Raw genomic sequence first — 13,286 nt, 5'->3', positions numbered from 1 at the left:
GTCCCATGTTACATCCCTGTGAGCATTTCTCATTTGGTCCTATGTTACATCCCTGTGAGCATTTTTCCTTTGGTCCTATGTTACATCCCTGTGAGCATTTCTCCTTTGGTCCCATGTTACATCCCTGTGAGCATTTCTCCTTTGGTCCCATGTTACATCCCTGTGAGCATTTCTCATTTGGTCCCATGTTACATCCCTGTGAGCATTTCTCATTTGGTCCCATGTTACATCCCTGTGAGCATTTCTCATTTGGTCCCATGTTACATCCCTGTGAGCATTTCTCATTTGGTCCCATGTTACATCCCTGTGAGCATTTTTCCTTTGGTCCTATGTTACATCCCTGTGAGCATTTCTCCTTTGGTCCCATGTTACATCCCTGTGAGCATTTCTCCTTTGGTCCCATGTTACATCCCTGTGAGCATTTCTCATTTGGTCCTATGTTACATCCCTGTGAGCATTTCTCATTTGGTCCCATGTTACATCCCTGTGAGCATTTCTCCTTTGGTCCCATGTTACATCCCTGTGAGCATTTCTCATTTGGTCCCATGTTACATCCCTGTGAGCATTTCTCCTTTTCCAAGGTAATCCATCCACCTGACAGGTGCAGCATATCAAGAAGCTTGTTAAACAGCATGATCATTTCACCGGTAAATCTTGTGCTGGGGACAATAAAATGTTTTGTCACACAACACAATGCCACAGATGTCTCAAGTTTTGAGGGAGCGTGCAATTCGCATGCAGGAATGTCCACCAGAGCTTTTGCCAGAGAATAAAAGTGTTAATTTCTGTACCGTAAGCCGCCTCCAACATCATTTTAGAAGATTTAGATGTATGTCCAACCTGCCTCACAACTGCAGACCACGCGTATGGCGTCATGTGGGTGAGTGGTTTGCTGATGTCAACGTTGTGAACAGCATGCCCCACGGTGGCGGTGGTGTTATGGTATGGGAAGGCATAAGCTATGGACAACGAACATAATTGCATTGTATCGGTGACAATTTGAATGCACAGAGATACCGTGACGAGATCCTGAAGCCCATTGTCGTGCCATTCATCCGCTGAAATCACCTTCAGCATGATAATACATGGCCCAATGTCGCAAGGATCTGTACATAATTCCTGGTATCTGTTCCAAAGGTATCTGTGACCAACAGATGCATATCTGTTTTCCCAGCCACGTGAAATCCATGGACCAGGATCAAATTTATTTATTTCAATTGACTGATTTCCTTATGTCGTGTCTTTACTATGGATTAAGTGATATATGACATGGTATTTTATCAAAACAATTCTCTGTAATTAATATTACCTGATTAAACTAATCATGTAAATGTAATTAACTAGGAAGTCAGGGCACCATGGAAGAATGTTTATAGAGCTGCTGTCTTCTGAATAACTCTTAAAGACCTGGTAATATTTTACATCAATAGCAGTCAATTATTAATCGTCACCTTATTCAATCTCATCTGAACGTCTTAAAATTCTTGGTTATCTTCACGAACCCTGGCTAACAAGTTGAATCAGCAATCCAACATTTGGTTTAATTATTTACTTACTAAATACCTAAATAATCACCCTATAACATATACACACGATGGATCATACATTGATTATTAATTATGTCATAAAAGAAAACGCCCCTAGCGGACGAAACCGATATGACGGCTGGTTACACAAAGAAAGGGGGTTCGGTTTGAATGAAAGAGCGGGAAAGCTGAGGAACAAAAGGATTGGGTCTCTATCGGACCTTATGAAGCTATACTATCGTAAATGCAGAATCTTAAGAATTCTAAATAACCACCCATTCGGAAAAGGAAAATGCAAGAAATATATTTACTCTGACCTGATTTACGCTTCAATAGATTGGTCGACGATGGAAGGCTGGGTTGCCCAACAGAGCTCTCCCTTGTCCTTTGAAGAATATTTCTGGGCAAATATGTTGTAGTGTGTGGTAGAACGTATACGTTGTAGTACCCTGTCGTTCTGAAGAGATTTGTCCATCCTTTCCTAGGCCACGCACGTTTACAGCTGCTGCTGATAACTCGACGTCTAGGATGTATCACTTCTTTAGTGAATAAGAGTTCAAAGTCCATACCAAGTTGCCATACTATAAGCTCATGCAATATTCTGGCTGGTGTAGTCAAATTCATCCTTCCAGCGTGGTGATCGTCACATCCACGTTGAAATTCGCCCTTCTAAACGTATGGACATCAGTCATCAGGAACACAATGTTAATTTCGTTAGGTTGTAGTCGTTCAACCATTCGCAACCAGAGCTCATGGTAAGGTTGGCTTAGTTCGCTGTGAAATTGGTCAACCAGGCTCTTATAGAAATGTAGAAAAGGGGTTGGTTCATCATTTCCAACCAATGCCTATTCACGTGGGCGTGGCCAATGATTGAGCATATTTTACTCATGAAAACATTTCTCTCATTTTAAAAACTAAAATTACATTTAATCTTTTCACAAATAGTTTAATATTTAAACATTTACATTGCACAACAATTCCATGTGAATCTGATAACATGAAGGTGTAGACTTTCCAGGATACAGTTTATGTCATCCTGTCATCAATAATAATGTCTCAGACGACAACTGACATCATATTCTTTAAGTACCAACGGACACTTCAACTGGTTGGAATACATACAGATTGTTATTTTCCCCAACCTTTTGATGTTACCATACTCTATGTTAACAAATGGCTTTCCAAGTGTTCATTCTGTAGAGTAGAGAGAGAAAAGGGGGAAAGGTATTCATGGGGGTCAAAAACCTCACTAACAGTGCAACTTCATGACACTTATATGAAATGTAACTCAGTCAAATCTTTGAAATTGTTGCATTTTGTGTTTATATTTTTGTTCAGTACATACAGTATTCATGGGGTTGCTCCTGCCCTTCCTTCCCTGACCACTGGAGGTCAGGAGAGACAAACAAACCCTTCAGGGGGCTACAGAACTGGCCTCATATCAGTCACACCAGAGAGGAAGAGGCAAATAAAGAGAGTCAACTCCTGCAAATACAGCAACAAGCAGACCAATAAGCAGACCGCCTGCCTTCCCACCTTTGAGACAATAAATTCCATTGTTAGGACGGAGACCATCCCGTCATTATATACAGTATCTCTGTCTTTCTCTCTCTCTCTTCTGTCTATCTCTTTCAAATCTAGCGGTCTACCTTAGTCTTTAAAAAACCCAAAGTGCTGACAGCCCATAAAGTGTGACCGTAGTGGAATAGCCCTTTAACTACCTGCTGTGATTGTATGTCAGTCAAAAGCTTAATTCTACCCTCTTCGCTCCTCACTCTCTCTCTGCTCTTCCACCTCTTTCCTCCTCCCACCGTCCCTCCTCTGAGTCCATTGCTACATGGGTGATGTCAGAAATAGAGACACTCTTCTGCACCTTTGAGACTAAACATTGCTCCCACCCAACCTCTTAATATCTCCCTAGCTTATATGTCTACCACAATCTCTGTCCTTCACTCTCACTCGGTACGTCCCAAGACATTTGTCCCTTCTCCCTCCCCATCTCTCTTTCAGTCTTAAGGAGACGGGGATGCAGCTTAGCTGGTCACATGAGCACCAGCACTAATGACACACACGCACACACACACACACACACACACACACACACACACACACACACACACACACACACACACACACACACACACACACACACACACACACACACACACACACACACACACACACACACACACACACACACACACACACAGGCAGGAGCTATACTAAACACACTCACTTTTACAGAAAACATGACATGCACAGTTTGTAATCATTCTACCTCAAGACTACATATACAGTAAGATATAGAGGCACCTGTTTGTCGGCGTGTGTATACGATTGCCTGTATGTGCATCTGCACAGGGTGCACCTGTTTGCATGTGCGTCTTTGCCCATATGTGCTATGCTCTGTGTTCTATGTGTCCCTAGCCGGCAAAGTGGAGAATTCTGCCCTGGACCACCTTTACTCCACACACAGATACGCATACAAAGCTCTCCCTCACCCTCCATTTGGAAAATCTGAACATAATTATATTCTCCTGATTCCCGCTTACAAGCAAAAATTGAAGCAGGAAGCACCAGTGACTCGATCAATAAAAAAGTAGTCAGATGAAGCAAATGCTAAGCTACAGGACTGTTTTGATAGCACAGACTGTTCCGGGATTCCTCCGATGGCATTGAGGAGTACACCACATCAGTTATTGGCTTCATCAATAAGTGCATCGAGGATGTCGTCCCCACAGTGGCTGTACGTACACACCCCAACCAGAATCCATGGATAACAGGCAACATCCGCACTGAGCTAAAGGCTAGATCAAGGATTGGGACTCTAACGTGGAAGTTTATCAGAAATCCCGCTATGCAATCTGACGAACCATCAAACAGGCAAAGCATCAATACAGGAATAAGATCGAATCGTACTACACCGGCTCTGACGCTCGTCGGATGTGGGAGGGCTTGGAAACCTTTACGGACTACAAAGGAAAGCACAGCCGAGAGCTGCCCAGTGACACGAGCCTACCAGATGAACTAAATTACTTCTACCGGCAAATAACACTGAAACACGCATGAGAGCACCAGCTGTTCCGGAAGACTGTGTGATCACGCTCTCCACAGCCGATGTAAGACCTTTAAACAGGTCAACATTCACAAGGCCGAGGGGCCAGGCAGATTACCAGGACGTGTACTGCAAGCATGCGCTGACCAACTGGCAAGTGTCTTCACTGTCTGAGTCTGTAATGCCAACATGTTTTAAGCAGACCACCATAGTCCCTGTGCCCAAGAACACTAAGGTCACTTGCCTAAATGACTACCGACCCATAGCAATCACGTCATGAAGTGCTTTGAAAGGCTGGTCATAGCTCAAATCAACACCATCATCCCAGAAACTCTAGACCCCACTCCAATTTGCATACCGCCCAAACAGATCCACATATGACGCAATCTCTATTACACTCCACACTGCCATTTCACACATGGACAAAAGGAACACCTATGTGAGAATGCTATTCATTGACAACAGCTCAGCGTTCAACACCATAGTGCCCTCAAAGCTCATCAATAAGCTAAGGACCCTGGGACTAAACACCTCCCTCTGCAACTGGATCCTGGACTTCCTGATGGGGCGCTCCAAGATGGAAGGGTAGTTAACAACACATCCGCCACACTGGTCCTCAACATGGTGGCCCCTCCGGGGTGCGTGCTCAGTCCCCTCCTGTTCTCCCTGTTTACTCATGACTGCACGGCCAGGCACGACTCCAACACCATCATTAAGTTTGCTGATGACACAACAGTGGTAGGCCTGATCACCGACAACGACAAGACAGCCTATAGGGAGGAGGTCAGAGACCTGGCCATGTGGTGCCAGGACAACAACCTCTCCCTCAACATGATCAAGACAAAGGAGAGGACTGTGGACTACAGGAAAAAGAGGACCGAGCATGCCCCCATTTTCATCGACAGAGCTGTAGTGGAGCAGGTTGAGAGCTTCAAGTTCCTAGGTGTCCACATCACCAACAAACTAACATGGTCCAAGCACACCAAGACAGTCATGAAGAGAGCACGACAAAACCTATTCCCCCTCGGGAGACTGAAAAGATTTGGCATTGGTCCTCAGTTCCTCAAAAGGTTTTACAGCTGCACCATCGAGAGCTTCCTGACGGGTACCGGAGCGCCAAGTCTAGGTCCAAGAGGCTTCTAAACAGCATTCTACCCCCAAGCCATACGTACCTCTGAACATCTAATCAAATGGCATCCCAGACTATTTACTTTGCCCCCCCCCCCTGTCTTTTACACCACTGCTACTCTCTGTTGTTATCATCTATGCATAGTCACTTTAATAACTCTACCTACATGTACATATTACCTCAAATAACCGGTGCCCCCGCACATTGACTCTGTACTGGTACCCCCTGTATATAGTCTTGCTATTGTTATTTTACCTTTGCTCTTTAATTACTTGTTACTTTTATTTCTTATTCTTATTCGTATTTTAAAAAATAAATAAACTGCATTGTTGGTTAAGGGCTCGTAAGTAAGCATTTCACTGTTGTATTCGGCGCATGTGACTAATAAACTTTGATTTGATTTGAAAATATATATATACAGAAATCCCTTTAATTGCGGAAAAAAGTAAATAAAATCAATGATATGAGTACACAGCGGCGTAGCAGGAACTTCACAATACCATGAACCAAGAGGTTGTGAGTTCAAATCCCAGGTGAGGACATATTGAATAATAGTTGCTGTATAAATGAACATACACAATGTAATCAAATATGTCAACAATATCTTAAATGCATTGTGTTTGACCTTGCCCACAGACAAAGAGCTATCAGTGGTTCACCTTTATTGTCTTGGCAATAGTACCTCAGCTCATTTCTCTAAACTGTATGTGTCTGCCACTGTCTTTGCCCTTTACATCCCAAATGTAACATCTCTTTCTTTCTCAATTACTCTTTTTACCTCTCAGCTCAGCCTGGTCTCATAGTTCAAGTAAATCCAGGACACTCAAATTAGTATGATATTTTACGTATGGTTACATAAGACAAAATGTTACTTAAGGCTAAAACATAAGTAGGTTTGCGTGTTTTTATATTGAACCTTTACTTAACTAGGCAAGTCGGCTAAGAACACATTTTTACTTACAATGATGGCCTACCCCGGCCAAACCTAATCTGGACGAAGCTGGGCTAATTGTGCACTGCCCTATGGGACTCCCAATCACAGTTCGTAACATATCATATGTTTAGCAAATTCATAACATATTGTATGAATTGGATGATGGACATCCTCAAATTAATTCATACTTAACATGTCATACTAATTGGAGAGTCTTTATTTTTACGATGTTACGTCTACCCCTGAGTACAGGTTGCTCAGCTCCTCTCTATAGCTTTCTGCAACTGTCTTTGCCCTCTGCAACCCAAGTTGGATACATTGTTTTACTTAGTTACTCACTGTGGGAATAATCCGAACTTTCACTTAGACTAAATTAACATTAGATTGAAGTAGACTGAATGAAAATCGGCTTAAGTAGAAGTGAGGAATCACCCATTTTTTTGTTGGTCACTCTACCTACGACTGTCTCCTTCTTCCTCCCTCTCCCTCATTCATTTCGCAGTAAGCTAAATCTGTCCAGTTATGTAGACCCTGCGACAAGGAGAGAACCCTTTGTCACATTAGACACAGGCTTCAGAGGGAACTCTCTTCCTCTTACACACATTAGCACAAGGTGGGAAAACTCTCACCCAGAGGACGAACAAATAATACTATATAATATTACTATGGTCATTTACCCAAGAAAATGTACAAAGCTGTCGACACTGATATATCCAGAAATATGTGTCCCATATGGGAATCAAACGCACACAATTCTGGTGTTGCCAACATCATGCTCTTACCCAATGAACCATTGGTACCTCAATTATACAGCAACACTGAAACTTACAGCCCTCTGCTACATTTAGTACCTCTCGTTTTCTTAATCATGAAAAGCTGTTCTGCACTACACTTCTGTCAAACTGGTTGGATCTATGCAATGATGTTGAATCAACATGGAAAACCGATTGGATTTCCAAAAAGTACTTTTTTCATCAAACTTTTAACCTAAATGCAATGACATGTTTTGTTGATTTCATGTTGAATTCAGGTTAGTTGAAAACTAGTTGCAAATCAAAACCAGATGTTGAACTGACGTCTGTGCCCAGTGGGTACCAAAAGCAAATATTAAATGCCACCAAATAGGCTACTACAGTTGTGTGGCAATATAACAATCTAGATCTACGTCAAAGCTCATCTGATCTTCTCAATCATGTCCTTCTGTGTGCGAAAAGCTTGTGACAAGCGTTAGTTGTTCCATGGGGGGGGGGGGTCCCACATTTTGGCATCAGTTCAAATCGACCCTCTTTCTGCCCCAGAACAGAGAGACTGATGAGACAGTCATGATTCTGCAGCTTTTGCAGTATTGTACTCCAATGGCACTTCATGTCTGCTTGATTTTGATTGATTGATTTGTTTATTTCAGTGTATACAAAAGGTGTATGAATATACAGTAGCAATGTGTCAGGCGTAAAACTGGGAGCCTTTAAACAGTGTGCAGGAACTTCAGTGAAGGGTATTCTGACAACTCCATTTGACGTCCATCAATGATTTACTTGAGTTGTTCACGCTTACTACCTCTGAATTGGACCCAATGTTTCTGTCATAGTTATGAGACTCACCACATCAGTAGCAGAACACAATCATTCAACCAAAACTTCTTATTGCATCATTAAAGCAGACCCTTTCTTTCCAGATCTCAGTAAGAGAAACCTGTCTGTAACTAAATGCAACCACTGCCACCCTCAGATCACATGGACATAGCTCATATGAGAGATGGCCGGGTCTTCTTTCAAAGGCCTGTGACATGATCAATCAAATATTATGGCCCTCTGCCCAGGACGTTGTCTCGCCTGACAGTTGGGGTGTAGTTGTTTTCTCTAGCCATTATGGCCTAGGATCACAGATACTGATCCTGCAAGCCAGAGATCTCACACTCAATGTAAACCAAGGACCGGGGTTGTAATGTATTTAAGCAAAAATACTTGAAAGTAATATTAAAGTCGTTGTTGGGGGGTATTTGTACTTTACTTTACTATTTATATTTTTGACAACTTTGACTTTTACTTCACTATATTCCAAAAGAAAATTATGAACTTTTTACTTCATTCATTTTCCCTGACACCCAAAATTACTCATTACATTACATTCCTGCTTAGCAGGACAGGAAAATTGTCTAATTCACACACTTATCAAGAGAACATCCCTGGTCATCCCAACTGCCTCTGATCTGGTGGACACACTAAACACATGCTTGGTTTGTAAGTGATGTCTGAGTGTCGGAGCGTGCTCCTGACCATCCGTAAATAAAAAAATAACAAGTGAATGATGTTGTCTTGTTTGCTTAAAAAAAGGATTTCTACTTTTCCTTTTACTTTTGATACTTAAGTACATTTTATCAATTGCATTTCCTTTTGAATCTTAAGTATATTTAAAACCAAATACTTTTAGACTTTTGCTCAAATAGTATTTTTCTGGGGGACTTTCACTTTTACTTGAGTCATTTTTTATTTAAGGCATCTTTATTTTTACTCAAGTATGAAAACTGGACACTTTTTCCACCACTGACTAAGGGCCAGTTTAAGCCTAGTCCTGGACTTAAAAGCATTCTCAATGGAGAATCTACAGGCTTATTTTATCTATAGGCTAATTCTGTGTCCAGGACACCGGTTCTTTAGTCTTTAGTCTAAGTCTTTATACTATAGATTAACATGTCTGTTAGGGTGATAATGTGCCAACATATTTCAAGACTTTACTTCAGCCTACTACAGGCCTACCAGTACTCTCACGTTCTCTCTCTCCTCTACCATGTTTCCATTATGACAGGATGATGAAAAACAACAAAACATCCTACGTGTAGAATTTGCTCCACGAACGAAAACGTCCTACTCTGATAGGTCAACAGGTAAACAGAACCTCACCTCCACAAGAAGATTCAACCAGCCACACCTGAGCGTGCACTAAGCCCTGCAATCATACCCTTTTTACACTATCGTACTGGCCCGAACCGTACAGTACTGACTCTTTTCACGTGGTCTTTTCCAGCATGGTGTTTAAGCAACTATGGTGGATACATAAACCAGATAGCACAGTACATTTTGGCTCAGCTCAGTAGTATGAATGAACCAATAAAGACAGAGAACAGGTCTATCTGTACCTGCATGTCTGGAAAGGGTGTGTCCCTGTCCCTCTCCCTCTTCCTCTTGTAGGTGAATAAATTCCAGATCCGTCTCCATAGGAACGAGGCCACCAGACACACACTCCCTACTATCCAAATATCCTTATCCTTCAGAAAGTTCTCCATGGTAACTACTGATGGTTCTAGATCTCAGAATCCCTACTCTTCCTTCTGCTCCTCTTCCACGTCTGAGCTCAGAGCTGGATTATTTCCATCTGCCTCTCTCTTGTCGACAGCAGCGATGGGTCTCGGGGTGATCGGCGGCAGGTTGGAGTTGTTGACATGGGCATGACAGTGGGCGCTAGGTGTTTATGGAACAACAAGGCCTCTCTTTCTGTCTCTCTCTGACCAATCTGATCTGATCGCTCAGTCACTCAGACACCCCTCCCACTCCTCTCAGTCACTCAAACACTCCTCCCACTCCTCTCAGTCACTCAGATACTCCTCTCAGTTACTCAGACACTCCTCTCACTCCTCTCAGTCACTCAGACATTCCTCCTACTCTTCTCAGTCACTCAGACACTCCTCCTAATCCGCTCAATCACTCAGACACACCTCCCACTCCTCTCAGTCACTCAGACACTCCTCCCACTCCTCTCAGTCACTCAGACACTCCTCTCACTCCTCCCAGTCACTCAGACACTCTTCCCACTCCTCTCAGTCACTCGGATGGGAACAACAAGTACATCTCTGCCCAGTCGAGCTGTCCTACACCCCCCACCTCCTCCTCGGCCCTGTTCCCTCGACCCCCGACCCCTCCACCACCCCCCAGCCAAAGGGGAGAGTACATGTGCTGTCTCAAAGACGACGAGAGGGGGACAGGTGTGTGTGTGTGTGTGTGTGTGTGTGTGTGTGTGTGTGTGTGTGTGTGTGTGTGTGTGTGTGTGTGTGTGTGTGTGTGTGTGTGTGTGTGTGTGTGTGTGTGTGTGTGTGTGTGAGAGAGAGAGAGAGAGAGAGAGAGAGAGAGAGAGAGAGAGAGAGCGAGAGAGAGAGAGAGAGAGAGTATGTGTGCGTGTGTGTGTGTGCGTGGGACAGGTGGTGTTAGGTTCAGGGTGTTGGTAGGCTAGCGTTGTCTGGGTGGTGTGTCAGCAGAACACCAGAGACCATGTGGCATCCCAAAGTGTGAAGTGCACCACGTCATGGACCACGTCATGTACTATGTAGGGAATAGGGTGCCATTTGGGATGCAGACAATGCCTGGTATCCTTTAACTTCGGTGTTAAGTATGTCTGTTGCTGTGGAGCTGCTTGCTCCTCCGCTTCATTTCTCTCTATCTCTCTCTCTCTCTCTCTCTCTCTCTCTCTCTCTCTCTCTCTCTCTCTCTCTCTCTCTCTCTCTCTCTCTCTCTCTCTCTCTCTCTCTCTCTCTCTCTCTCTCTCTCTCTCTCTCTCTCTCTCTCTCTCTCTCTCCTGTGTTCTCTCATTCTCTCTCTCTCTCTCTCTCTCTCTCTCTCTTTCTCTCTCTTTCTCTCTCTCTCTCTTTCTCTCTCTTTCTCTCTCTCTCTCTCTCTCTCTCTCTCTCTCTCTCTCTCTCTTTCTCTCTCTCTCTCTCTCTCTCTCTCTCTCTCTCTCTCTCTCTCTCTCTCTCTTTCTCTCTCTCTCTCTCTCTCTCTCTCTCTCTCTCTCTCTCTCTCTCTCTCTCTCTCTCTCTCTCATTCTCTCTCTCTCTCTCTCTCTCTCTCTCTCTCTCTCTCTCTCTCTCTCTCTCTCTCTGTGTGTCTGCAGGTGCATAATGTGTTTGTGTGCAAGTACCATATGGCTCTCAATGCCAAGGATAGTGGATGGATTCCTGCTAGGCCACCCATAGGAAAATGTATGCACACATGAATGGATAAAATCAGTGGTGGAAAAGTACCCAATTGTCATACTTGAGTAAAAGTAAAAATACCTTAATAGAAAATTAGTCAAATAAAAGTGAAAGTCACCCAGTAAAAGACTACCTGAGTAAAAGTATGAAAGTATTTGGTTTTAAATATACTTACAGTGCATAGTTTTTTCCCTCATCAATCCAAACAAAATATCCCATAATGACAATGCAAAAACAAGTTTTTAGAAATTTTTGCAAAAAAAGTATTATGGGTGTCATAAGACTAGAGAATCTTGTTTCTCATGGTCTGCGAGTCTTTAGGTGCCTTTTGGCAAACTCCAAGTGGGCTGTCATGTGCCTTTTACTGAGGAGTGGCTTCCGTCTGGCCACTCTACCATAAAGGCCTGATTGGTGGAGTGCTGCAGAGATGGTTGTCCTCCTGGAAGCTTCTCCCTTCTCTCTCTGGAGCTCTGTCAGAGTGACCATCGGGTTCTTGGTCACCACCCTGACCAAGGCCTTTCTCCTTTGGGCGGCCAGCTCTAGGAAGAGTCTTGGTAGTTCCGCACTTCTTCCATTTAAGAAAGATGGAGGCCACTGTGTTCTCGGGGACCTACAATGCTGCAGATATTTTTCAGTACCCATCCCCACACATACCGTGACACAATCCTGTCTCCGCGCTCTATGGACAATTCCTTCAACCTCATGACTTGGTTTTTGCTCTGACATGCATTGTCAACTGTGGGACCTTATGTAGACAGGTGTGTACCTTTCCAAATCTTGTCCAATCAATTATATTCACCACAGATGGATTCCAATAAAGTTGTATAAACATCTCAAGGATGATCAATGAAAACAAGATGCTCCTGAGCTCAATTTCGAGTGTCATAGCAAAGTGTCTGAATACTTGTGTAAATAAGGTATTTTTTAAATAGAATTGTAAAAATGTCTAAAAACCTGTTTTTGCTTTGTCATTATGGGGTATTAGGTGTAGATTGATGAGTAAAAAAAGATTTAATACATTTTAGAATAAGGCTGTAATGTAGTAAAATGTGAAAAAAGTCAAGGGGTCTGAATACTTTCCGAATGCACTGTAAGTATCAAAAGTAAATGCAATTGCAAAAATATACTTAAGTATCAAATGTAAAAGTAATATCTTTAATTTCAAATTACTTCTATTTGGCAGTCCAAATGCCACCTATGCACTCTGTGAACTATATCCCAGCAGTGGTCTCCTGGACCTTTAACAGGCAGCAGCAGGTGGGAGAGCAGAGAACAGGGGTGCATCCCAAATAGCACCATATTACTGATATAGAACACTATTCCCTATGGGTTCTGGTCAAAATGAAAGCAATAAATAGGGAACATGGTGCAATTTGGGACGAAAGCAGGGGTTAGAGAGCAGGACCTGTCAGAAATACATTTGAAAGGAACCTGACCTCAGTAAGGAACAGAAGAGAAGTTGCCTTGTAAACGCAGCTACTGGACAGTGTCTGTTGTGTCAAAAGACATCCTTCTCTTAGATAAACAAGACAGAAAACGAGCAAGAGAGAGATGATTGCTGGAGCAAGGTGCTGTTTAGAATCACTGATCTACAAATCAGTGTGCATTGTAAATACCTATATGTGAATACAATTTGTGAATCTGTGCAGTGCCTTGATGCCCTGGAACATGCTGAGAGA

The 13,286-nt window shown here is 43.0% G+C and overlaps 1 protein-coding gene across 3 annotated transcripts in view; it reads right to left on the bottom strand.

Moving 5' to 3' along the window:
• The window catches only part of LOC118384520 (myosin light chain kinase family member 4-like), a 76,491-nt gene that overhangs the window by 38,681 nt on the left and 24,524 nt on the right, over positions 1 to 13,286 (bottom strand). Inside the window, exon 1 of one of the 3 annotated variants that reach the window (XM_052461426.1) lies at positions 9,781 to 10,442. The exons of the other annotated variants lie outside the window; for them this stretch is intronic. Within the exon in view, the coding sequence (XP_052317386.1) occupies positions 9,781 to 9,927 (147 nt within the window). The 5' untranslated portion in view covers positions 9,928 to 10,442. Of the gene's footprint in view, positions 1 to 9,780; positions 10,443 to 13,286 lie in introns of those variants that run through there. 3 annotated transcript variants of the gene reach the window in all.

The sequence above is a fragment of the Oncorhynchus keta genome, chromosome 1, assembly GCF_023373465.1.
Source record: "Oncorhynchus keta strain PuntledgeMale-10-30-2019 chromosome 1, Oket_V2, whole genome shotgun sequence".
NCBI lineage: Eukaryota > Metazoa > Chordata > Actinopteri > Salmoniformes > Salmonidae > Oncorhynchus > Oncorhynchus keta.
This window is presented reverse-complemented; position numbering and strand designations above follow the sequence as displayed.